The 25,741-nt window shown below is 58.9% G+C and overlaps 3 protein-coding genes across 3 annotated transcripts in view; 1 reads left to right on the top strand and 2 right to left on the bottom strand.

Moving 5' to 3' along the window:
- Nucleotides 1–1,685: 1,685 nt before the first annotated feature.
- LOC133350112 (POU domain, class 4, transcription factor 2-like) lies at nt 1,686–10,326 on the bottom strand. The gene is made up of 2 exons (XM_061564138.1): nt 10,219–10,326; nt 1,686–2,954 (listed from the first exon to the last, which is right to left on the bottom strand). The coding sequence occupies exons 1-2, from the start codon at nt 10,324–10,326 to the stop codon at nt 1,884–1,886; spliced, it is 1,179 nt and encodes a 392-aa protein (XP_061420122.1). The 3' UTR covers nt 1,686–1,883.
- A 918-nt stretch (nt 10,327–11,244) lies between these two features.
- LOC133349938 (ORC ubiquitin ligase 1-like) lies at nt 11,245–18,706 on the bottom strand. The gene is made up of 6 exons (XM_061563828.1): nt 18,436–18,706; nt 16,803–16,938; nt 15,603–15,694; nt 14,556–14,783; nt 13,423–13,511; nt 11,245–12,771 (listed from the first exon to the last, which is right to left on the bottom strand). Exons 1-6 carry the CDS (start codon nt 18,565–18,567, stop codon nt 12,252–12,254), a joined length of 1,197 nt encoding a protein of 398 aa, XP_061419812.1. The 5' UTR covers nt 18,568–18,706; the 3' UTR covers nt 11,245–12,251.
- Nucleotides 18,707–19,233: 527 nt separating this feature from the next.
- LOC133350134 (sodium/bile acid cotransporter 7-like) overlaps nt 19,234–25,741 on the top strand; it is a 21,268-nt gene continuing 14,760 nt past the window's right edge. The window contains exons 1-6 of the mRNA XM_061564161.1: nt 19,234–19,373; nt 20,828–20,910; nt 21,485–21,621; nt 22,859–22,934; nt 24,275–24,369; nt 24,927–25,042. Of these exons, the coding sequence (XP_061420145.1) occupies nt 19,274–19,373; nt 20,828–20,910; nt 21,485–21,621; nt 22,859–22,934; nt 24,275–24,369; nt 24,927–25,042 (607 nt within the window). The 5' untranslated portion in view covers nt 19,234–19,273. The remainder of the gene's footprint in view (nt 19,374–20,827; nt 20,911–21,484; nt 21,622–22,858; nt 22,935–24,274; nt 24,370–24,926; nt 25,043–25,741) is intronic.

The following is a 25,741-nucleotide window of genomic DNA, read 5'->3' as shown; positions in this document are numbered from 1 at the left end:
TTCCGTTCGCGACATCCCCCCCCCACTGCTATCATCCCATCCAACCATGCCTGAGATGGAGCGAGGGGGGGTGGGCGCTACCCCCCCCCCGTACCCCCTCTGCCCCCCACCACCACAGACTTGCCATACTCGTGTTCAATATAGATCTCGTATATTTAGAAAACGGCCGCGGTAAATTACAGAATGATTAGTATTAGTCAGTGGGTACCACTTATTGCACAAAACATCCGGACAGAGAACAGTGGAGCATGCAGAGAGGAGGGGGAAGGGGTTGGGGGGTACGGGCCGGTTTTGGGGGGCTTAGGGGGGCCCGGCATGCAGTGAGGGGGGGGGGGGAAGAGGGAATGGGGGGCTGGTTCGTTCACTGCCGCTACCATCGACTCCACCATCACCACGAACCTTATGAGCGAGTTTCACTGATAGCAACGTCAACCTCACCGAGTCGACTGCTTCCAGCAACCTCCGTGCCATCATCATCATCACCATCCTCCTCGTCCTCCAGTGCCATCAGCTGGCAAGGCCATTGCCACGTCAAGCTGTCAGCCTGGACCCCGTCAGCCTCATCATCACCGCACACATCGCAAGCACCACCGTCACGGCCACCAGCATCACCACCGCTGCTGTCATCATCACCTCTCATCGTCCACGTCGTCGCCGCCAAGAACAGACACGACCACCAACGCAATCACAAGCATCGTGAACCTATTCAGCATCACCACCATCACCACCACCACCATCACCACCATCATCATCAGTAAGCCCAACGCACGAGAGACGCAATCAACTCGACAATCAACACCGCCGCCAACAATAGCGGAGCCAGGACTTTCAGATAGGGGGGGGGGCAACCCCTCCAGGAATGAAACATGATAGAGAAGTTGTTAGTAAGTGAGGAGTTGTTAGTAAGTGAGGAGTTGTTAGTAAGTCAGGACTTGTCCCTTTCTTTCTATTCGACGCGTGTGCGGCGATGGCGCAGCCATCGATCGAGGGTCGAATTCGAACCGCGTTGTGTGATCGGCATCGCGCTCGCTGAAGGTGTTGATGCCTTCAGGGAAGTCGTGGACTGGACACGCAACTGCGCACAATTCTGTGTTACTGCTTTGCCGTTACTTATCGCCAATTATGGATCGAACTATTGTCCTATCATCTCATAGAGTCCCTGGCACGTAATAATATGCTACACAGTGGCAGTGGGGGTCGCAAAATGCCGATTGATTACTAATAAACCCCAAAGACCCGATCGAAATGAGGGAGTTCGATCGGATCATTGGGGGGCACGTGTCACCCCCCCCCTCCACCCCCCACTGGCTCCGCCAGTGTTCGCCAACGTAACCACAGTCATCGCAATCGCCGTAAATTCAACCAAAACCGATAACGGTTACCAATCGCCAATCACCAACACCAATTATCACCGCAATTCCTTAACCAACGCAATCACAATCATCATAGCCACCGTCAGATAGATCGCACCATCAGCAATATCAACGATGGAATCACGACCGCGACTATGAACACCACCACCACCACCATCAATGTCACATCCATGAACTTAATCACTCACCAATACCTCCACAATCCTCTTAACCGCAACCACCACCACCACCAACATAAACTCGGCAAATCACCACCACCACCACGGTCACCACCACCACGGTCACCACCTGCATCAACTCCACTCGCCATCGACCAGCGCCGCCCTTCTCGCGCCGTCCCTCCAACCCCGCGCCGCGAGCCTCTCTCGCCGTGCGACGACGGGAGTCGCCGTGGGAGCGCGGTGGAGGGAGTCGGGTTACCTTGTGCCATCATCACCAAATGTCAACGTGGGCGAAGCCCCCGGGGCGCCGCCGCCACCGCCCCCCCTGCCCCCAGGGCACGGCGCCCACTCAGTGCGACGCGGCGAACTTCATTCGCTTCTGCTTCTGTCTCTGGTTGCAGAACCACACGCGCACCACGTTCTTCTTGAGGTCCAGCTTCTCGGCGATGGCCGCGATCTTCTCGGACGAGGGCCGCGGCTGCACGGCGAAGTAGGCCTCCAGGGAGCGTCGCTCGGGCCCCGCGATGGCCGTGCGCTTGCGCCTCCGCTCGCCGCCGCCGCTGCCGCTGAACAGCTCAGGCTTGAGCTGACGGCCGCGCGCCGCCTTCTCGGCCTCCTCGAGCCACGCCTGCAGGATGGGCTTGAGCGCGATCATGTTGTTGTGCGACAGCGTGAGCGACTCGAAGCGACAGATGGTGCTCTGGCTCAACGAGCCCACGCCCGGGATCTTGAGGTTGCCCAGCGCCGAGCCCACGTCGGCCTGCGTCACGCCTAGCTTGATGCGCCGCTGCTTGAAGCGCTCCGCGAACGCCTCCAGCTCGCGCGGGTCCGTGTCGATGTCGCCCATGCCTCCCCCCATGCCCCCGTGGTGGGGGCCCATCCCGTGCGGGACCCCCAGTCCCATGGCCGCCGGGTGCATGTGGCCCATCCCGGGGATGTGCGCCGCCGCCGCCGCTGCGGCCGCTGCAGCTGCGGCCGCAGCGGCGGCGGCGGCCGCAGCCGAGTCGGCACCTCCGATGCCGCCGGAGAGAGAGGAGAGTCCGTGCGGGAGGTGGTCCAGGAGGTCCCCGTCCAGGGCCTGGTGGCCGTGGTGGTGGTGGTGATGGTGGTGGTGGTGCGAGCCCAGCACGGAGCCGTGCGCGGAGGAGGAGGAGGCGGAGCACGGCACCGCGGTGTTCATCACGGCGGCGCTGAACGCGGCGGCGGCTGCGGCGGAGTCGCCCTTGAAGGCGGGGAGCAGGTGGTGATGGTGTTGCTGCTGATGATGATGCTGCTGCTGCTGATGGTGCTGATGATGATGCTGATGATGATGATGCGGGTGCTGCTGCTGCTGCCTCTTGCCGACCGCGGCTGCTGCTGCTGAGTCGGCGGCTGCGAGAAGCGCGTTTCCCTCCAGGCCAGCCAGGATCTCGCCCTGGAGCTGCAAATAAACAGCCGCGCTCGACTCTGCGGGGAATTGGGTGGAGTGGCGGCGCCCTGCCCGCTCCGCGCCACTCCGACACGCGGAGAGGAAGAGGCCTCCTCCTCCTCGCCTCCTCCTCTCCTCCACCTCCTCCTCCTCCTCCTTCTCCACCTCCTCCTCCTCCTTCTCATGAAAATTGGAGCGAGGCCACGCGGGACTCGAACGCGCGTGTCCGCGACCGCCGCCAACACGGAAACAACATTAGCGCGCGTGCGTGCGCGCGTGCATCTACACGTGTGCGTGTGTGCGTGAGTCTACACGTGTGTGTGTGTGCGTGAGTCTACACGTGTGTGTGTGCGTGTGTCTACAGGTGTGTGTGTCTACAGGTGTGTGTGTGTGCGTGAGTCTACACGTGTGTATGTGCGTGTGTCTACAGGTGTGTGTGTCTACAGGTGTGTGTGTGTGCGTGAGTCTACACGTGTGTATGTGCGTGTGTCTACAGGTGTGTGTGTCTACAGGTGTGTGTGTGTGCGTGAGTCTACACGTGTGTATGTGCGTGTGTCTACAGGTGTGTGTATGTGTCTACACGTGTGTGTGTCTACACGTGTGTGTGTCTACACTGTGTGTGTGTCTACACTGTGTGTGTGTGTCTACAGGTGTGTGTGTGTCTACACTGTGTGTGTGTCTACACTGTGTGTGTGTCTACAGGTGTGTGTGTGTGTCTACAGGTGTGTGTGTGTGTCTACACTGTGTGTGTGTGTCTACACTGTGTGTGTGTGTCTACACGTGTGTGTGTGTGTCTACACGTGCGTGTGGGGAACGGCGGCGCAGTGATTAGTGCACTGCGCTACGATCACGGCGACTTGAGTTCGATTCTCGCTCGCGACCAATAACAGTGGCGAATATGTGAACCGTTCTTGGGTCTCCCCTAGGTCGGCTCGGCCTTAAAATGAACACCAGCTGTTGTGCGTAAATATCAGCACTGCGGAGACAAATGTGGCCGGGCCTCGTTCTCGTCAACACCACATCCTTGTGCGCCGTTCTGGCCTTAATAGGTGCTCCCTAACACTTGCTCAGTCTTTTAAAAAATATATATTGGGGGGTCGGAGGGGGGTATCTTTGTCTCTATGTGCGTGCGCCGCGCCTGTGTGGATGTCTGGGGGAGCGGTGGTGGGTCCGTGAGCGCACCGCGCTACGATCCCGGCGTCCCGAGTTCCATTTCCGCTCACGGCTACCAACAGCGGCGACGATTGTCTGAACCGGTCCCTGGGTCGACTCGACCGGTCCCTGGGTCGACTAGACCGGTCCATGGGTCGACTCGACCGGTCCATGGGTCGACTCGGCCAGGTGCGATGCCTTCACGTCGCCACTCGAGAGACAAAGGCGGTCGCGCGTGGCACTGGCCACCCGTGTGCCGTGCCGGCGTTTCAGAGGTGCTCGCTAATAGCGCTTGTCCCAACAGTCTGTTAAGGCTACACGAGGGCATCCTGTTGTACACACGTGTGAGTGTGAGTACACGTGTGAGTGTGAGCACGTGTGAGTACACGTGTGAGTGTGAGTACGTGTGTGTGAGTACGTGTGTGTGAGTACACGTGCGAGTGTGAGTACACGTGCGAGTACGTGTGTGAGTACGCGTGCGAGTGTGAGCACGAGTGTGAGTACACGTGTGAGTGTGAGTACACGTGTGAGTGCCCTTTTGCGTACTTTCCGAAGCGTGGTTGCGTTGCACGAGAGTGAACACCTGTGTGTGTACTTGTGTCGTGTGTGCTGTGTGTGTGTACGTGTGTGTACTTGTGTCGTGTGTGTGCTGTGTGTGTGCTGTGTGTGTACTTGTGTCGTGTGTGCTGTGTGTGTGTACGTGTGTGTACTTGTGTCGTGTGTGCTGTGTGTGTGTGTGTACGTCTGTGTACCTGTGTGTGTACTTGTGTCGTGTGTGCTGTGTGTGTGTACGTGTGTGTACTTGTGTCGTGTGTGTACTTGTGTCGTGTGTGCTGTGTGTGTGTGTACGTGTGTGTACTTGTGTCGTGTGTGCTGTGTGTGTGTACGTGTGTGTACTTGTGTTGTGTGTGCTGTGTGTGTGTACGTGTGTGTACTTGTGTCGTGTGTGCTGTGTGTGTGTGTGCTGTGTGTGTACTTGTATCGTGTGTGCTGTGTGTGTACGTGTGTGTACTTGTGTCGTGTGTACTTGTGTCGTGTGTGCTGTGTGTGTGTGTACGTGTGTGTACTTGTGTCGTGTGTGTACTTGTGTCGTGTGTGCTGTGTGTGTACGTGTGTGTACTTGTGTCGTGTGTGCTGTGTGTGTGTACGTGTGTGTACTTGTGTCGTGTGTGTACTTGTGTGGTGTGTGCTGGGTGTGTGTGTACGTGTGTGTACTTGTGTCGTGTGTGCTGTGTGTGTGTACGTGTGTGTACTTGTGTTGTGTGTGCTGTGTGTGTGTACGTGTGTGTACTTGTGTCGTGTGTGCTGTGTGTGTGTGTGTGCTGTGTGTGTACTTGTATCGTGTGTGCTGTGTGTGTACGTGTGTGTACTTGTGTCGTGTGTGCTGTGTGTGTTCTTCTAAAGTGTCGTGTGTGCTGTGTGTGTGTGTACGTGTGTGTACTTGTGTCGTGTGTGTACTTGTGTCGTGTGTGCTGTGTGTGTACGTGTGTGTACTTGTGTCGTGTGTGCTGTGTGTGTGTACGTGTGTGTACTTGTGTCGTGTGTGCTGTGTGTACGTGTGTGTACGTGTGTGTACTTGTGTCGTGTGTGCTGTGTGTGTGTGTACGTGTGTGTACTTGTGTCGTGTGTGCTGTGTGTGTGTACGTGTGTGTACTTGTGTCGTGTGTGCTGTGTGTGTGTGTACGTGTGTGTACTTGTGTCGTGTGTGCTGTGTGTGTGTGTGTACGTGTGTGTACTTTTGTCGTGTGTGCTGTGTGTGTGTACGTGTGTGTACTTGTGTCGTGTGTGCTGTGTGTGTGTGTACGTGTGTGTACTTGTGTCGTGTGTGCTGTGTGTGTGTGTGTACGTGTGTGTAGTTGTGTCGTGTGTGCTGTGTGTGTACGTGTGTGTACTTGTGTCGTGTGTGCTGTGTGTGTACGTGTGTGTACTTGTGTCGTGTGTGCTGTGTGTGTGTACGTGTGTGTACTTGTGTCGTGTGTGCTGTGTGTGTGTGTACGTGTGTGTACTTGTGTCGCGTGTGCTGTGTGTGTGTACGTGTGTGTACTTGTGTCGTGTGTGCTGTGTGTGTACGTGTGTGTACTTGTGTCGCGTGTGCTGTGTGTGTGTGTACTTGTGTCGTGTGTGCTGTGTATGTGTACGTGTGTGTACTTGTGTCGTGTGTGCTGTGTGTGTGTGTACGTGTGTGTACTTCTGTTAAGGCTATACGGGGGATCTTTGTCTTTGTACTTGTGTCGTGTGTGCTGTGTGTGTGTACGTGTGTGTACTTGTGTCGTGTGTGCTGTGTGTGTACGTGTGTGTACGTGTGTGTACTTGTGTCGTGGGAAGCGGGTGTGTAGCGATTAGCGCACTGCGCTACAAACCCGGAGCCGAGTTCGATTCCCGCTCACGGCCAACACCGTGTTTTATATTTATTATTTTATTATTTCCCTTCTACGTGACTTTACCGAAAGAACCAAGAAGATGAATCCCTGCAGTCACGAAAGCTTTAAATCGAAATTTTACCGCCAGTGACGATTATCTGAACCGGTCCTGGGCCTCCCCTAGGTCGACTCAGCCTGAAATGAGTACCCGGTGCGGTGTGTAAACATCGCCACTGGGGAGACAAAGGCGGTCGGGCGTGGTGTTGGCCATCCACCCCCTCGTGTACCGTTCCCGCCTTCATAGGTGCTCGCTAACAGCACTTACAGTCTGTTAAGGCTATACGGGGGATCTTTGTCTTTGTACTTGTGTCGTATGTGCGTGATTGCATACATCACTTTCGTATTTGGGTTGTCGAGTGCTTGCGTGCACGTGAGTGTGCGTGTGAGTGAGTGTACGTGTGCGTGTGCGTGAGTGAGAGTGCGTGTGCGTGAGTGTACGTGTCCGTCTGTTACTGCGTGAGTGTGCGTAAGTGTGTGTGTGTGTGCGCTCCTTCGTGAGGGTGCGTGTGAGTGTGTGTGTTTCTAAGTGAGTGTGTGTGTGAGAGAGAGTGGCCGTGCGCGCGTGTACGTGACGTGTACGCTGCGCGAGAGTGCCCGTGCTAGAGCGTGGTGCGTGGGGATTCTGCGCGAATCTGCACGAGTGTGCGAGCATGCACGCAGGGGCGTGCGTGAGAGTCTGTAAGAGTGTGTGTGTGTGAGAGTCTGTGTGTGTGTGAGTCTGTGTGTGTGTGAGTCTGTGTGTGTGAGAGTCTGTAAGAGTGTGAGTGTGTGTGTGTGAGTGTCTGTGTGTGGGTGAGTCTGTGTGTGTGGGAGTGTGTGTGTGTGTGAGTGTGTGTGTGTGGGTGTCTGTGTGTGTCTGAGTCTGGGTGTGTGTGAGAGTCTGTGTGTGTGTGAGAGAGTCTGTGTGTGTGTGAGTATGTGTGTGTGTGTGAGTCTGTGTGTGTGAGAGTCTGTGTGTGTGTGTGAGTCTGTGTGTGTGAGTCTGTGTGTGTGAGTGAGAGTCTGTGTGTGTGAGTGAGAGTCTGTGTCTGTGTGAGTCTGTGTGTGTGAGTGCGAGTCTGTGTGTGTGTGAGTCTGTGTGTGTGAGTCTGTGTGTGTGAGTCTGTGTGTGTGAGTGAAAGTCTGGGTGTGTGTGAGTCTGTGGGTCTGTGAGTATGTGTGGGTGTGAGTCTGTGTGTGTGTAAGTCTGTGTGTGTGTGAGTCTGTGTGTGTGAGTGAGAGTCTGTGTGTGTGTGAGTCTGTGAGTCTGTGTGGGTGTGAGTCTGTGTGTGTGTAAGTCTGTGTGTGTGAGTCTGTGTGTGTGAGAGTCTTTGTGTGTGAGTCTCTGTGTGTGTGAGTCTGTGTGTGTGTGAGTCTGTGTGTGTGTCTGTGTGTGAGTCTGTGTGTGTGAGAGTCTGTGTGTGTGTGAGTCTGTGTGTGTGAGTCTGTGTGTGAGTCTGTGTGCGTGAGTCTGTGTGTGTGTGTGTGAGTGAGAGTCTGTGTGTGTGTGAGTCTCTGTGTGTGTGAATCTGTGTGTGTGAGTCTGTGTGTGTGAGAGTCTGTGTGTGTGTGAGTCTGTATGTGTGAGAGTCTGTGTGTGTGTGAAAGTTTGTGTGTGTGAAAGTCTGTGTGTGAGAGTTTGTGTGTGTGTGTGAGTCTGTGTGTGTGAGGATGTGTGTGTGTGCGCGTGTTGTTGGAAATGCCGTGAGATGAGTGTTGGCCAGTGTGTGGGACAGGAGTGAGTGAGTGAGACGGGAGTGAGTGAGTGAGTGAGACGGGAGTGAGTGAGTGGGTGAATGAGTGAGTGAGACGGGAGTGAGTGAGTGGGTGAGTGAGTGAGTGAGTGGTGAGTGAGTGAGTGAGACGAGAGTGAGTGAGTGAGACGGGAGTGAGTGAGCGAGTGAGTGGTGAGTGAGTGAATGAGACGGGAGTGAGTGAGTGAGACGGGAGTGAGTGAGTGAGTGAGACGGGAGTGAGTGAGTGGGTGAGTGAGTGAGACGGGAGTGAGTGAGTGGGTGAGTGAGTGAGTGAGTGGTGAGTGAGTGAGTGAGACGAGAGTGAGTGAGTGAGACGGGAGTGAGTGAGCGAGTGAGTGGTGAGTGAGTGAATGAGACGGGAGTGAGTGAGTGAGACGGGAGTGAGTGAGTGAGTGAGACGGGAGTGAGTGAGTGGGGTGAGTGAGTGAGACGGGAGTGAGTGAGTGGGTGAGTGAGTGAGTGAGTGGTGAGTGAGTGAGTGAGACGAGAGTGAGTGAGTGAGACGGGAGTGAGTGAGCGAGTGAGTGGTGAGTGAGTGAATGAGACGGGAGTGAGTGAGTGAGTGGTGAGTGAGTGAGTGAGACGAGAGTGAGTGAGTGAGACGGGAGTGAGTGAGCGAGTGAGTGGGTGAGTGAGTGAGTGAGACGGGAGTGAGTGAGTGAGACGGGAGTGGGTGAGTGAGTGAGTGAGTGGGTGAGACGGGAGTGGGTGAGTGAGTGAGACGGGAGTGGGTGAGTGAGTGGGTGAGTGAGTGACTGAGACGGGAGTGAGTGAGTGAGTGAGACGGGAGTGAGTGAGTGGTGAGTGAGTGGGTGAGACGAGAGTGAGTGAGTGAGTGAGACGGGAGTGGGTGAGTGAGTGAGACGGGAGTGGGTGAGTGAGTGGGTGAGTGAGTGAGTGAGACGGGAGTGAGTGAGTGAGACGGGAGTGGGTGAGTGAGTGAGTGAGTGGGTGAGACGAGAGTGAGTGAGTGAGTGAGACTGGAGTGGGTGAGTGAGTGAGACGGGAGTGGGTGAGTGAGTGGGTGAGTGAGTGGGTGAGTGAGTGAGTGAGACGGGAGTGAGTGAGTGAGACGGGAGTGAGTGAGACAGGAGTGAGGGAGTGGGTGAGTGAGTGGGTGAGTGGGTGAGTGAGTGAGACGGGAGTGCGTGAGTGGGTGAGTGGGTGGGTGAGTGGGTGGGTGAGTGAGACGGGAGTGAGTGAGTGGGTGAGTGAGTGAGTGGGTGAGTGAGTGAAACGGGAGTGAGTGAGTGAGACGGGAGTGAGTGAGTGAGTGAGACAGGAGTGAGTGGGTGAGTGAGTGAGACAGGAGTGAGTGAGTGGGTGAGTGGGTGAGTGAGTGAGACGGGAGTGAGTGGGTGAGTGAGACGGGAGTGAGTGAGTGAGACGGGGGTGAGTGGGTGAGTGAGTGAGACGGGAGTGAGTGGGTGAGTGAGACGGGAGTGAGTGAGTGAGACGGGAGTGAGTGAGTGAGTGGGTGAGTGAGATGGGAGTGAGTGAGTGAGTGAGTGGGTGAGTGAGACGGGAGTGAGTGAGTGAGTGAGACGGGGGTGAGTGGGTGAGTGAGTGAGACGGGAGTGAGTGGGTGAGTGAGACGGGAGTGAGTGAGTGAGACGGGAGTGAGTGAGTGGGTGAGTGAGATGGGAGTGAGTGAGTGAGTGAGACGGGAGTGAGTGAGTGAGTGAGATGGGAGTGAGTGAGTGAGACGGGGGTGAGTGAGTGAGACGGGAGTGGGTGAGTGGGTGAATGGGTGAGTGAGTGGGTAAGTGGGTGAGTGAGTGAGTGGGTGAGTGGGTGAGTGAGACGCGAGTGAGTGAGTGGGTGAATGAGACGGGAGTGAGTGGGTGTGTGGATGAGTGAGTGAAACGGGAGTGAGTGAGTGAGACGTGGGTGGGTGAGTGAATGGGTGAGTGAGACGCGAGTGGGTGAGTGGGTGAGTGAGCGCGTGCATGCGCCGGGCTCACGTACGGCGCTGTGAGCGATGCAGGCGCGGCGCAGGGCGTCGCTCCCCGCAGGCAGGGCGCCCTGCAGGCTGAAGCCGCCCTGCTTAGCGGACACCGCGCTCATGGACAGCATCGCGCAGAGTGGCGAGGACGAGAGGCTCGCGGGCTGGGAGCGCGGAGCCAGCCCCTCCCCTGCATCCCCCCTCACCCCCCACAAATCATCACCCCCCCCCCCCCAAATCTCACCTGACTGGGGGCCAAGTCTCGCGAGACGGGGCAGGGAGCGCGGGGAGCAGAGGGAGGAGACGCGGAGCTGGGAACAGGAGGGGATGAATGCAGAGGTGGAGGAGCGAGCGAGACGGGTGGATTTGATGATGCAAGGACGGGGGACGAGGGATGAAAGGGGGGGTGCAGAGATGGAGGATTTGGGATTCGTGGTTATAGGATGGATCAAGGGGTGGAGGCGATGGATGGAAGGAGGGGTGGGATGATGGAGGGAATGGATGCGTTCAGGAGGAGAGATGGAGGCAGTGGGGGGGGGGGGGGTGATCTTCGCGGCTGAGCATGGGGAAGTATTGCAGGAGGGGGATTGAGGCGAGGGGAACAGAGCGAAGGCCGTGACAGAAGCCGGGTTGGGATCGCCGGGTTCCTGGAGTTCGAGATTCCCACCGCCAGCGAGTTCGCGAGAGGGCCACGTGATGGTCTGATCCCCAACGACTCACAGACCGATCGGTTCTCACAGAGACTCGCACAGAGGCCCATAGACCTTAACAGAGACTCACATAGAAGCCCATAGAATTAGACTCGCACACAGGCCCATAGACCTAAACAGAGACTCACATAGAAGCCCATAGAATTACAGACTCGCACAGAGACGCATAGACCTAAACACTCACATAGAAGCCCATAGAATTACAGACTCGCACAGAGGCCCATAGACCTAAACAGAGACCTCACATAGAAGCCCATAGAATTACAGACTCGCACAGAGACCCATAGACTTAAACAGACTCACAGAGACCTACACAAACACGACCATAAAAACCGAGACTTGCAAAAACCCAAAACCTTTATTGCGGTCGCGAAAGCCGACGTGTTAAACAGACGCACACAGACTTACGGAGAAACACTCTCTCATAGAGACCCACAGACTCGCACGGGCCCCGAGTCGCGAGGAAATTGCCTTCTCGAGTGCAGCGAGCCAGTGATGGTGTTAGCCCGGTCACTAATGGCTCCGCACAGAAACCCCGGCACATTAGACTCGGTTCCTCATTTTATTTGGCAAAACTCCAGCTCTGATAACGCGGTTTCCATCGACGCGCCACGCTCTCTCCGCCACCACGCGCTCTCAGCAGGCCGCGACCTCTCTCCCCCGCGGCGTCTCCGCTACAAGGTGGTGCACTGCTGCCTGCTTGACCCCTCGGTCACGTGAGACAGCGCGGCGGCACCGGCCACGTGAGAGGACCATCGCCACGGCAACATCGCCACGGCAACATCGCCACGGCAACATCACCACGGCAACATCACTATGACATCACCACAGCAACATCGCAACCAACATCACGATAGCCAAATCGGCATGGCAAGATCAACGTAGCAACACTGCCACCAACATCACCATAGGAAAAATTGCTACATCACCAGAGCAACATCACCATCAACATCACCATGTCAACATCACTACCCACATCATCCCAGTAACATATCTACATCACCACTAAATGTAACCGTTATTCACAATACAGTATATCGTGTGTGTGTGTGAACGTGAGAGTGTGTGTCGATGTCTTTCTCGAGGTGAACGAAGAGCGAAGGCGCAGTGGTTCGCGCAACGCACTACGAACCCGGAGAGTCAAGTTCGATTCTCGGCCACGGTCAACAAACGAGGAACTGGCGCTGCGCGGAAACCTCAGCACTGGGAAGACAAAGGCTGACGGGCTGGCGAGGGCCACACCTCCCCGTAGTGCCGCCCTTAATAGGTGCTCGCTAACGGCCCTTGCTGTGGAGGCTACATGGGGTGCCTTTGTCTTTGCGTGAGCTCCCCCCGCGCCCTCTCCGTCAGTCCTCGGCTCTCGTTCGCTTCGGCGGCAGCGGGGAGCCCGGCGCGCCCCCACCACCCCCTTCTTCTCTGTCGCCCTGGGGGGGGCCGTGACACGGCTCGGGCGGGGGGGGCACCCCCACGGACAGGATCGGCCCCCCCGCACCCCCGCCCCCCCCCTGCAGTGCGCCACTCTCCACCGGTGGCGGTGGCGGCGAGGTGACGGCGGTGGCGGCGACGTCGAACGCGAGCCTACGCACCGTGCCACCGCCGGGCGCCCCCCGCCACGGAGGGCCGGCGGCGGTTTCCTCGCGCCCCTCCCGGGGATCCCCCACGACCCCCGCGACCCCAGCGACCCCCGCGACCCCAGCGGCCCCCGCGACCCCCGCGACCCCAGCGGCCCCCGCGACCCCAGCGAGCCGGGCTTCCAGCTCGTCGGTGTAGCGGTCGCTGCGCTCCAGGGCCTTGCCCAGGCGGCCGAGTTCACGCCGCTGCTGCTCCAGCTTGGCCTGCAGCGCGGCGACGGTGGCGCGGCCGAACCTTGCGTGGGGACGCGGAGAGAGAGAGAAACCAAGTTAGAGAAGTTGCAGGGAGAGAGGGAGAGAGAGGGACGGCGCATTGAGCGTGGGGAGGCACCCCGGCGTGGCACGCAGCGAGGACTCCGTGCCGGGCACAGAGCCGTCGCTCCGAAGACGGCACCGCCAGAGATGCCCTCGATTCGCAATCGAGTTTTTGATTCAGCCACCTAACGATCTGGGCCAAATTTGTGTCGTCAAGACCCTCCACCGGCCGACACGGCCGAGCAAATAAAATTTTGGCTCCGGGTGGTATCGGCCCGCGGTGAGATGAACGCCGTCTAACCGAGCGGCGTCTTCAGGTCTCAGGGAGTCAGAATAACTGCGTCGCCGCCACACTCACGGTCCACGACACCGGGCTGCGGAATCCTGGGTGCCGTCTCCCGCGCACGGTCCGGCCCCCCTCATCCACATCATCGCTCCAGGGCCCACGTGGTGCGTGCCACTTTGTGGTCAAGTCAACAGTGGCCATCCTCTGGAGAGACTCGCCACCACCACAGGAACGCCGAATTTCCACCCCTGGTTCGGCGGGGGCCGACGAGTCCCGATGCCCCGTGCACGGCTCGTTTGTGCAGCAGGAGGCCGTCGTGGCTCGACGCGGCGCTGGGGTCGCGACCTGTGCGGGGAGCGGCTGTCGATCTCCATGCGCAGGCTCTGGTTCTCGCGCTGCAGGTCGACGTTCTCCTCCCGCAGCTGCGCGTGCACCTAGCACGGCACGGGGCACACGCACGCAGAGGCTGTCACATGCACGCGCGTGCACGCACGCACACACACACGGGTGCCTGGAAACGCACGCATGCTCTCATGCGGAGTGTGAGAGGTGAGGGAGCAACAGGTGAGGGAGCCACAGGTGTGAGCCGCTGGTGAGAGGATGGCAGTAGAGACGCGTGCGCGTAATCGACCGAAGAGGCTGATGGAGGGCAATGACGGCTCTCCAACCCCCTCCACCCCCTCCCATCACAGCAGCTCCCGGTGATCAAGGTAATTTGTGAGTGCATCTGATCCCCTGTGCCGCCCTCCACCACGAACCCCCCCACCCCACCGCGTCGCAGTGAATTCCCACACTCGGCGCTCGCTTCGGGGCATCCGCCAAGGGGTGAGAGGGGTTCATTAGCGGCGTCGTCGCCCTCTCCCAGAGCGGAGAGATGTGTAACCCGGAGTGGATCTGCGTGCAACGGACCGGAGCATCTTGATCTCCCGGAGCGGGGGATGCGCAATGGCGGAGCCAGAATTTTCAGGTAGGGGGGGGCAACCCTTCCAGCAATACACTTTTTTGGGAGTTATTAATGAGTAAGGATTTGTCCCTTGCTTTTTATTCGACGCGTGTGCAGCGATGGCGCAGCCATCGATCGAGGGTCGAATTCGAACCGCGTTGTGTGATCGGCATCGCGCTCGCTGAAGGTGAATGTCTTCAGGGAAGTCGAGGACTCTGTATACGCAACTGCGCACAATTATGTGAGTCACTTATAACCGCTTTGCCGTTACTTATGGACTCAATTATGGACTCAGACTATTGTCCTATCATCTCATAGAGTCCCTGGCACGTGATAATATGCTACACAGAATGCTGATTTATTACCAATAAACCCCAATGATCCAATCGAAATTAGGGATTTCGAGTCGGATCATTGGGGGGGCACGTGCCACCCCACCCCCCCACTGACGGTGATGCGTAACCCCCGAGCTTGTCACCGCAGATGCCAAAGCGGACCGTCACGTGACGGTAGCAGACCGCCGAGTTGCCCTCACCTCGCGCTCCCTGCTCATCTCGTTTCTCGTCGCTCGGAGCTCATCGCGCGCCGCCTTCAGCTTCCCCGAGAGCGCGAGTAGCACCGCCGGGTCGACCTCCGACCCCGCGGGCCGGCCGTCGACCTCCGACCCCGCGGGCTCGCCCGGATTCGCACGCAGCTGGGCCCAGAGAGCGTTGTTCTCTCCCTGCAGCCGCTCCACCTCCACCGCCAGCGTCTCCGCCTCCTCCTGGGAGTGAAGGGGACACGGGGGTGAGGGCGAGGTAGCAACGTGACCTGGTGCGTCGGGCGCAGAGTGTCCGTCACGGTGTGTCTGTGACTGTGTATCCGCGACACGGTGTGTCTGTGACGGTGTATCCGCGACACGCTGTGTCTGTGACGGTGTTTCCGTGACGGTGTGTCCATGACGGCAAGTCCGTGACGACGTGTCCGTGACGGTGTTTCCGTGACGGCGTGTCCGTGACGGTGTTTCCGTGACGGTGTGTCTGTGACGGTGTTTCCGTGACGGCGTGTCCGTGACGGTGTTTCCGTGACGGCGTGTCCGTGACGGTGTTTCCGTGACGGCGTGTCCGTGACGGTGTTTCCGTGACGGTGTGTCTGTGACGGTGTTTCCGTGACGGTGTGTCTGTGACGGTGTTTCCGTGACGGTGTGTCCGTGACGGTGTGTCCGTGACGGTCTGTCCGTGACGGTGTGTCCGTGACGGCGTGTCCGTGACGGTGTTTCCGTGACGGCGTGTCCGTGACGGCGTTTCCGTGACGGTGTGTCTGTGACGGTGTTTCCGTGACGGTGTGTCTGTGACGGTGTTTCCGTGACGGTGTGTCCGTGACGGTGTGTCCGTGACGGTGTGTCCGTGACGGTGTGTCCGTGACGGTCTGTCCGTGACGGCGTGTCCGTGACGGCGTGTCCGTGACGGCGTGTCCGTGACGCCGCGTCTACACGACCGAGCGATCGTTAAAGATATCCGTCACGAGTCCACCGCTGAAGCCGTTCACCGGCTCGCTCCCCGGCCTCCACGCAGGAGCTCTCGACCTCCGCATCTCGACGCACCTCGTACTCTCTCCGCAGCACCTCCAGCCGCGCCGATCTCAACCGCCTCCGCTGTGTGGGGCTCCCAGGAGCGTGCGGGACGTCGCCCCCACCTGGGCGGGGAGGGGGAGGGAGGCAGTGCAGGGTTAGGGGCTAGGGTTGAGATGGAGCAGGTTAGGGGCTAGGGTTGAGATGGAGCAGGCTAGGGGCTAGGGTTGAGATGGAGCAGGTTAGGGGCTAGGGTTGAGGTGGAGCAGGCTAGGGGCTAGGGTTGAGATGGAGCAGGTTAGGGGCTAGGGTTGAGATGGAGCAGGTTAGGGGCTAGGGTTGAGATGGAGCAGGTTAGGGGCTAGGGTTGAGATGGAGCAGGTTAGGGGCTAGGGTTGAGATGGAGCAGGCGAGGGGCTAGGGTTGAGATGGAGCAGGTTAGGGGCTAGGGTTGAGATGGAGCAGGCGAGGGGCTAGGGTTGAGATGGAGCAGGTTAGGGGCTAGGGTTGAGATGGAGCAGGTCAGGGGCGAGGGTTGAGATGGAGCAGGCTAGGGGCTAGAGTTGATATGGAGCAGGCGAGGGGCTAGAGTTGATATGGAGCAGGCGAGGGGCTAGGGTTGAGATGGAGCAGGTTAGGGGCTAGGGTTGAGATGGAGCAGGTTAGGGGCTAGGGTTGAGGTGGAGCAGGGTTGAGGTGGAGCAGGCTAGGGGCTAGGGTTGAGATGGAGCAGCTTAGGGGCTAGGGTTGAGATGGAGCAGGCTAGGGGCTAGGGTTGAGGTAGAGCAGGGTTGAGGTGGAGCAGGTTACGGGCTAGGGTTAAGGTGGAGCAGGGTTGAGGTGGAGCAGGGTAGGGGCTAGGGTTGAGGTGGAGCAGGGTTGAGGTGGAGCAGGTTAGGGGCTAGGGTTAAGGTGGAGCAGGGTTGAGGTGGAGCAGGTTAGGGGCTAGGGTTAAGGTGGAGCAGGGTTGAGGTGGAGAAGGTTAGGGGCTAGGGTTGATGTGGAGCAGGTTAGGGGCTAGGGTTAAGGTGGAGCAGGGTAGGGGCTAGGGTTGAGGTGGAGCAGGGTTGAGGTGGAGCAGGTTAGGGGCTAGGGTTAAGGTGGAGCAGGGTTGAGGTGGAGCAATTTGGGGGCTAGGGTTGAGGTGGAGCAGGGTTGAGGTGGAGCAGGGTTGAGGGTTGAGTCGTCGTCTTATCCCACGCCGTGGGGTTGCCCCCCGGCCGCAGCGCTCACCGATGAGGCGTGCGCACGGCTTCTCGGCGGTCACCGGGCAGCGGCACACGGGGCAGTGGGGGCTCGTGCGCAGCCACAGTTCGATGCACGCGGCGCAGAACACGTGCAGGTTCGGGCAGCACATGGGCTCCTGAACCTGCGGAGTCGGGGAGAGGAGAGGGTCAGGAACACCGCCCGATTCGCGCGGCCAAGATGCTGGCAGGAGCGTGACAAATATCCAGGGAGACTTCTTCTCTCTGCACGGTCGGGGTGGGGAACCTTTGCATCGATGAGGCACAATCGAGACTTTCTCATCACCGTCCCTCAACATAAAATATAGATCCAAGTACAATTGTTCACATTCCATCAGCCACACGGCCTTCTGGCAGTGCGTCATTTCAGCAGCATTGGTTCAACACGAGCACGCCTTGAATCAATTCTGGAGAACTGCCGGCATCTATTACCGCTGTTAATCGCACTGCTGCTCCTGCCAGGCCTTTGCGAGAGGTGAGGGTTTTGCTGTGGTTCTCTCCGTGTCGTGCTGCACGGCAACACAAACCGTTTGACCATACTTCACCACGCAGCCGCAGTGTGGATTGGTGAGTGGGGGCCCAGGACCGGTTCAGATAATACTCGCCACGGAAGTTATCCGTGGCCGAGAATTAAGCTCAGTTTGTGGGTTTCAGAGCGCAGTGAATTAACCACTGCTCCACCCCTTAAACCTTTAACATGCCAGGTGAGTGTCGCGGGATGACAGCAGAAGTTTAGTTTGATGATTGCTAGGAAGGAGTTCCATGATTGTGTGGAGACTGATGAGTGAGTGGAGATTGATGAGTGAGTGGATTTTGACGAGTGGAGACGGATGGTTCGGAATGAGTTTCGTTTGAAAAGAGATGATGATGAGTGGTGTATATAGATCAGCGATGGAGAATGAGTTATTAACAATCGTCGTGGAGTTTGACGAAGATAATGCGTGACGAAGAGGTTGCGGAGTTTCACGAGCGATGAGAACGATGGGTGAGGACTGTGCGTAGTGAAGGGGGTTTGCCGTACGAGTAATTGCTGCGATTGATTCGGAGATTGATTCGTAGTGTGTGTTGGAGAGATTGCGGAGTGAGAATTCGCGCTCGGGGGGGGGGGGGACTGACGAGCGCTGGTGGCGAGGAGTTGATGCGGTGGCGGCAAGCGGCGAGTGTCGTGCAGCAACGAGCAAGATTGTTGATGAGTTCAAGTTCAATTATTAGGTATAGCCATGTGAGCCATTCAGCTCTTGAATCGGGTGCAACCGCAACAAACAAAAAACATGAACAAAAACATCTTAAAGTGAATATGTGACTAAGTGCAAACAGAAAATTCAAGAAAAGACAGCAAAAATATTGCAGAAAAAACACCGTACACCAACGCTGTGTGCAAAAATCTCAGTGGGATGCAAGTCAAACAACAACAACCACAAGACAGCTTAGATTAAGGCCATCAGTCTAACTCTGTACTACAACAAACAAACCTGGCTAAACCAATACACTTTTCGAAATCACCAAAATAAAGCCATGAAAGCAATGAAAAAGCAACCATAGGAACTGTGACGGTGCCTGAGTGTGCGGGCGACATGAGTGGTGGGAGGTGGACCGCTCTCCCCGCAGCCTTCGGCGTTTACCCTGTTGAGGCAGACGTGGCACGACACGGGCAGCGTGAACGAAAGCGACACGCCCCGGGCACACGCGGTGCCAGACGCAGCCGGCGGTTCCAGTAATCCACGTGTCCCGCCGCCGCCGCTGGGCGCCGCCATGTCCGAAGCGACCACGTGTCCAGGAGGCCCCGCCCACCGTTTGGTGACGTCACGCGGCCACGCCCTTTGAACCGGCGCGAGACACCGGAAGAGGCCCGGGGACTCGGAGCGGTGGATGCTCGGGTTGGACTCCGATTGCAACAACAACCACCACCACCACCAAGAAACAACAACAACCACCAACAACCTTCAACAACCACCACCAAGAAACAACAACAACCACCAACAACCTTCAACAACCACCACTACCACCAACAACAACCACCAACAACAACAACAACCTTCAACAACAACCACCATCAACAACAACCACCACCAACAACCTCCAACAACAACAACAACCACCGCGACGAGGCGGAGTGAGAGATGTCAGCGGCGTGATCAGCACGCACGAGGAGGAGGCGGCTTCGTAACGGTGCGAGACGTCCCCCGCCACGTGGACGACTCTCGCGGTCGACTCGAGGCGACTCGAAGTCGCCCCGAAGTCGCTCGCGGCACGCGGACCGAGTCGAGTCGTCCCAGCGGCGACAGAGCGGAGAGAGCGGCGGGATCTGTGGGGGGAGGGTGCCCCCAGCACCGGGGGGAGGGGGGGGGGCTCGCAAGGGGTAAAGGCGACCCCGCAGGGGGCAGGGGGTGAGGGGGGGCAGGGGGTGAGGGGGGCGAGGGGGCCCGCAGGGGGCAGGGGGGCGAGGGGGGTGAGGCCGCCATGGGCTTGCTGGACAAGCTGCGCAAGGAATGGTTCCTCATCGGCATCGTCGCGGCCATCGGCCTGGCGCGGATGGAACCCAGCATCGGCGTCAAGGGCGGTGAGTGGTGTGGGGGGGGTCTGATGGGGGTGGGGGTCTGATGGGGGTGGGGGGGGTCTGACGAGGGAGGGGGTCTGACGCGGGGGGGGGGGGGGGGGGTCAGCGTGACCCCTTGGGAACGGGGTCCGCGCGGGTCCCACCACAGCAGGTGCCGCGGGGTCGGTGGGAAGACCGGGAGTGGAGTTCGATGGGGGGGGTCCGGAGTGGAGTTGGGGGGGGGGGTCCGGAGTGGAGTTGGGTGGGAGGGGGTGTACGGAGTGGAGTTGGGGGGGGTCCGGAGTGGAGTTGGGTGGGAGGGGGTGTACGGAGTGGAGTTGGGGGGGGTCCGGAGTGGAGTTTGGGAGGGGGGTGTACGGAGTGGAGCGCGACACGTGGCACCCCCTGACGCGCCCGGTGTCCGCCTCCACGTGTCGCGCCTCGCAGCCCCCACCCCACCCACCCACCGACCCCCGCGTGTGTCACGACGCGTGCGCGCTGTGGGGGGGGGGGGGGTCTGCACGGCCGCCTGTGCGGCACCTACAAGCAGACAGACAACGACAAGACAACGAGAGGATTGATGTCTCGGGTCTCGGGTGGTCGAGACTAATGACGGAGGGCGAAGCCCCATGGAGGGGGGGGGGTGACGGAGCGCTCGCTTTGGTGACGGGCATCGTCGCTGCGTCCCAGCACCGTGAGAGATGTCGAGGGAGGATTCCATGCAGCAGTGGATAGGTCGTGGCTGCTGTTGCCGATGTGATGGCCGGTATTTAACAACAACAAACTATTGACGATCGTTCTATGGGTATGAATCGTCCTTAAAACCACCGGTCCACAAGTTTCAGATGACACTGTTGTAAGCAGGCGATAAACTCGGGGATGAGTTTCCTCGGCTCGAGTGGCCGAGGGAATTCGTCTGCCAGTAGGGGGGAGGCGATGATTACTGGCTCGAATCCCAGTCGAGTGATTTGCGGCATTAATTTTGGAATTTTGGCAGATTCGGACCCAGGCGCTGGCACGCGGTGGCCTCCTCTTGCGACTGGCGTCACGGGGTCTCTCGCGCCCACCGTGAAGCAGGCGACGCGTAGTGGATTTCTTTTAGGGTTGATGCACACAGCGCAGTATTTACCGGGACGGCCGCTGGAATGGAACCGTGAACCTTTGCAACAAGCGGCGAACGCACCACCGCTAGGCTATCACCCGGGACCTGGGATATCAAGCGGATGGGGGGGTTCCCGGGGGGGGGGTCCACGGAGGGGGGGTCCCCGGGGGGGGGGGGGGAATCCCCGGGGGGGGGGGGGGGGGAGTCCACGGGCGGGGGGGGGGTCCACCATTTAATTATTTGCAACCGGGCCTTTTCAACTCGCGCTTTGCTGCCCATGCCGCACACACCGCTCGTGCTGCCCCTGCCGCTCTTCCCGTGCCGCGTGCACCGCGCGTGCCGCTGCCGTGACACTGGCACCCATGCTCGTTCCCAGGGCCCCTGAAGCCGGAGGTGACCATCACCTACGTCGCCGTCTCGGCCATCTTCTTCAACAGCGGCCTCTCGCTCAAGACGGAGGTACGGCGAGGAGGGTGGTGGGGGGCTGGCGGCGTCTCCTTGCCGCGTCTCCCCCCTGGGGCGCAGGCTCTCCCTGGCGACAGGGCCACCGGCTCTCACGCTGTGTGTGTGTGACGGTGCTGGTAACGAGCTTATGTTTGTGTGTGACGGTACGTGTCAGATGGAACTGCGTGTGTCTGACGGTACTGTGTGTGTGTGTGAGATGGTGCTGTGTGTGTGTGATGGTACGTGTCAGATGGAACTGCGTGTGTCTGACGGTACTGTGTGTGTCTGACGGTACTGTGTGTGTCTGACGGTACTGTGTGTGTGTGACCTCTGCGTGTGTGAGACGGTGCTGTGTGTGTGTGACGGTGCTGTGTGTGTGTATTTGACGGTGCTGGCAACGAGGTTGTGTGTGAGACGGTACGTGTGTGATGGAACTGCGTGTGCGTCACTGTACTGCGTGTTTGGGACGTTGTGGGTGTGACGGTACTGCGTGTGTGTGTGTGACGGTACTATGTGCGTGTGACGGTTCTGTGTGTGTGTGTGAGACGTTACCGCTAGCGATGCTGTGTGTGTGTGGCGCTGGGCGCAGGAGCTGACGAGCGCCCTGCTGCACGTGCGGCTGCACATGCTGGTGCAGGGCTTCACGCTCGGCTTCTTCCCGCTCGCCGTGTGGCTGCTGCTGCGGCTGCTGGCGCTCACGGGACTCAACCCGTGGCTGCTGCAAGGGTGCGCGAGACACCAACGCGCCTTACCCCGCACCGCGCCCGGCGCCGCACTCGCCACACTCGCCCCTAGCGGCAAGAAGCCCCGTGGGTTCGAATCCCGACCCGGGTGCCTCTCCCTGTGGAGTTTGTGCGTTCTCCCCCTGTTGTTGTGCATGGGGTTCCCTCCGGGTTGTCCTGTTTCCTCTCAAAGCTCTAACACACACACAGTGGTGGAGCTGGTATTGGCCACACAACGTCCCAGCTGCTGAACAATTACCTGCAAGCGACTCGATTGAGATCGCACGCATTCGCGACATCGCCGCTTGCTGCGAAAACTCGGCAGGGCCCTCCCGAATGTGAGTCTTGATACTCGGTGGGTACACCAGGATAATAATAATAATGACAACTTCTTGGTTCTTTCGGTAAAGTCACGTAGAATGGAAACAATATAATAATAAAATAAAACATAATAAAATAATTCTCACGACGTTTCGGCCACAGGTGAAGACCAGGTCTGTCTGACCTGGTCTTCACCTTATGACGGCTGCTTGCGTTGTGGCCGAAACGTCGTGAGAATTATTTTATTATGTTTTATTTTATTATTTTTATTGTTTCCATTCTACGTGACTTTACCGAAAGAACCAAGAAGATGAATCCCTGCAGTCACGAAAGCTTTAAATCGAAATAATGACAACATTAATAATAACGCGGTCATATATACTAGACCGGTACACTGCACTACACCATGCCACACTGCACCGTGCCACACTACTTGACACAATGCCCCCCTCCCTCCCTTGTACGACACCCCGCTGGGCCACGCTTTGGTTTACGACACTGCGCCACACTGTCACGCGCACTGCATGGGAGTGCACACCACGCGCTACGCCACCGCACGGCATGAATGTCTTTGTGCACGTGTGTGTTTACGTTTGTCTTTTCATGTAGTGTAGCGGGTTAACGCGCTGCGCTACGAACCCGGCGACCCGAGTTACATTCCCGTTCATGGACAACACCAGTGACGATTATCTGAACCGGTCCTGGGCTTCCCTGAGTACCTGGCCTCAAATGAGTAACCTGGTGCGGTGTGTAAACATCGCCACTGGGGAGGCAAAGGCAGCCGACCGTGGTGTTGGCCAGCCAACCCCTCGTGTGCCGTGCCAGCCTTCACAGGTGCCCCAACAGACTGGTGAGGCCAGTCTTTGTCTTTTTATCTTTGTATGTGTTGATGTATGTGTGTGTGTGTGCGCGTGTGACAGGTTGCAGGTGGTGGCCTGTATGCCCCCGCCGGTCTCCTCCGCTGTCATCCTCACCAAGGCCGTGGGGGGCAATGAGGTGAGTGTGTGGCACCAGGCCCCACGTGTGGACGTTTTCCTCGCCCCACTAAACCATCATCGATTGTTCTGTCGTTATTTTGCATGCGATTTATCGCTCACGGGAGTAAACCAGAAGAATTAGAATCGATGACCTTGGTAATAACGAGCGGAACGACACCAACGAGCACAAACCACCCCCAACTCCAAGAGGGGGGTCGAGTGGCTGTGGAGCAGTAGGAACCGAAGGGTCTTCGTTGCTCGTGAAGCGCGGAGACCTGGGCCACCGGTCCTGCGCCGGGCTCGTGCTGGCAGAGCGAGACTCTGCCGGTGACGTTCTGCGGCTGCCCGGGGCCCGGTGCCAGGGAGCACCATCCATCAGTGTCGGGGCCCACGCGGGGCGGCACCCGCTTAATCCCCTCGCCCGCCGCGCTCCCCGCCACGCGAACTTAACCCCGCGTGGCGGCGCGCGAGCAGTCCGCCCGGGGTCAGCGACGACGCCGCCGCTCCGAGCCGGCGCCGCGTGGCACCCGCGATCGTCTGGCGGAGGTGGCGGCGGGGGAGCACGACGCGAACGCGGCGACCCGCCACGTTCGCGATCGCCGGCGGAGAGAGGGTTAATGCGTTTGGGAGCGCGCGTCGCGCCCGCTCCCCGCTAATTGCCGCTGACGCCCTGCAAATTACGGCGCGCAAACGGCCACCGGCACTCAGCCGCCCGTGCAATGCGAGCGAGTGTGAAGGCGCCCGCGCGTCGTTCATCTCCTCGCCGCGCACCCGTGTCCGATCCCTTCACGCCCCGCCTCCCACGACGATTGGCAGCCGCGAGCGATGGAGCCGGCGGCCAGGGTGGTCTGAATCGAGGAGTTCGGTCCCAGTGCGGGCGCCTGTGTTGGAGTTTGTATGCTGTCCTTCTCCCCCCGTCCTGCACGCGTTTCCTCCGGGTTCTCGGGTTTCTTCCCATAGCTAAACAAACACAAGCCCACGCAGTGTAACCGGTATCCCAGTACCAACACATCACCTGGCAATCACTGATTTGGGATCACGCAGCAGCACCAGCAGCAGCAACACCGCCCCTCTAGCGAAAACTTGGCAGGGCCCTCCCGAAAATGACTCTGTCCTGCCATAAGCATAATAATATAAATAATAGCTGCTCAGACTGTGTGGGGGCCTGGTCTTGGTTTGACCCTTAAGAGTACTCCCTGATGGCTCGGGCCGAGCTTGGTGCCACCGTCGAAGGTCCGAGGTTGCCGTGGGGGTGCGAGGTGCCCGCTAACGAGCGGTCGCGACTTGTTGCTGCTGGTGCTGCCGTGCGTGTTGATGGCCTCGCTGCCCGTGCTCATTCCCCGCTCCTTCTCTCCGCAGGCTGCGGCGATTTTCAACTCGGCGTTTGGGAGTTTCCTGGTGAGAGAAGCGTGCGCACACATGGGCATTCATCCGTCATCGGCCACACACTCTCTGCAAACACAAAGACGACAATACCCCGTATAGCCTTAACAGTCTGCTGGGGCAAGTGCTATTAGTGGGTGCCTATGCAGGCTGGCATGGCATATGAGGGGGTGGGTAGCCAGCACCACGCCCGGCCGCCTTCGTCTCCCCAGTGGCGATGTTTACACACCACACCAAGTACTCATTTGAGGCTGAGTCGACCTAGGGGAGGCCCACGACCGGTTCAGATAATCGCCACCGGTGTTGGCCGTGAGCGGGAATCGAACTCGGGTCGCCGGGTTCGCAGCGCAGCACGCTAACCGCTACACCACCGTTCCCCACACACAGGAACACACACACTCGGTTAGACTCCCACAGAATCGCACGAGCGTTACTTGCACCTCGCTCTCTGCCCGCCCCCCCACGATAGTTGGGAGGGGGGCGGGGGGGGGGGTCGTCGTGAAACCCCTGCGAGGCCCGACAAGGGGGGCGGGGTGCTGGTGGGAAGAGACCAACTCGGATCCCATTACCGCGCCCCCCCCCCAATCCCCGTGCCCCTTGCCCCCCCTCGCCGTGTAATTGCGTTAAGCTGCTTTTACCCACGGCGCCGCGCCAGGGTTCAGCCCCCGCTCGCCGCGGGCCCCCCGCGCCGCGCCGCCGCATTAGTCACGAGCGTCTGCGAGGACGAGCGCTCGGGCCGGCTGAGTCACTGCTTCCCGGTGAGATGGGGGGGCCTCCCCGGGGGGGGCGGGGGGTGGGGGCACGTCGTGGGGGATTGGCGGCGTGTGGTAAGGATGGGGGGGGTGGGCAGGAGAAAGAGAGCGAGAGAGAGGTGCGCCGGCCCACGGCGAGCTGATATGAACGGCGATTCGAGAAAGAACGGTGATCCATCCGCAAACTCTGGCGAGCGGCTCTTACCTCGTAGCTACCGCCCTCCTGGGCTCTGTGTGTCCTGGACTGTGCCACGGGAGCACGGAGCTTCGTCCATGAGATTGTTTACTTTGTGTAATTAACCATCGATGGACGTAACACATCGGAACCAAACCAATACGTGATTTGAAACGTGTGAACACCAGCCACGGGCTCCCAATCCCCCAGCAGTAACGTGTGTGCGTTGTCTTGAAAAAAACATCCGTAGGTAAAGAGGTGGTGGGTTTGGAGGATCTGAGATTTCAGGCATTCATCCAGCAGCGGATTCACCTTGGATGATGATGATGAGTGGCGATGATGCGATTATTAAAATGTCAGAAGAATATGAAGTGGGGGACGGTGGATGTGAAGTCGACATGGATTAATCTCCGGGCTGCCTACGCGGGGACGCGGTTGGGCGCTCGGCGCGCCGTCGGGCGCTGTCGACGCGCCGCCTGCGAGCCACGTGGTGGTCGTGCCGGGGGGGGGGGGGGG

The sequence above is a fragment of the Lethenteron reissneri genome, chromosome 32 (assembly GCF_015708825.2).
Source record: "Lethenteron reissneri isolate LAM-NWPU_2019-01 chromosome 32, ASM1570882v1, whole genome shotgun sequence".
Classification (NCBI taxonomy): Eukaryota; Metazoa; Chordata; class Hyperoartia; order Petromyzontiformes; family Petromyzontidae; genus Lethenteron; species Lethenteron reissneri.
The sequence above is the reverse complement of the archived record's forward strand: the minus strand, read 5'-3'. Positions and strand labels throughout refer to the sequence as shown.

Excerpts from the sequence above, each read along its gene's own strand:
- LOC133349938 (XM_061563828.1), bottom strand. The coding sequence starts at position 18,567 with ATGGCGGCGCCCAGCGGCGGCGGCGGGACACGTGGATTACTGGAACCG. Across the intron at positions 13,512-14,555 it reads AGATGAGCAGGGAGCGCGAG|GTGCACGCGCAGCTGCGGGA; the intron begins GTGAGGGCAACT and ends GTGCCGTGCTAG. Across the intron at positions 12,772-13,422 it reads GACAGCCGCTCCCCGCACAG|GTTCGGCCGCGCCACCGTCG; the intron begins GTCGCGACCCCA and ends TCCCCACGCAAG.
- LOC133350112 (XM_061564138.1), bottom strand. The coding sequence starts at position 10,326 with ATGCTGTCCATGAGCGCGGTGTCCGCTAAGCAGGGCGGCTTCAGCCTG. Across the intron at positions 2,955-10,218 it reads CCTGCATCGCTCACAGCGCC|CTCCAGGGCGAGATCCTGGC; the intron begins GTACGTGAGCCC and ends GTTTATTTGCAG.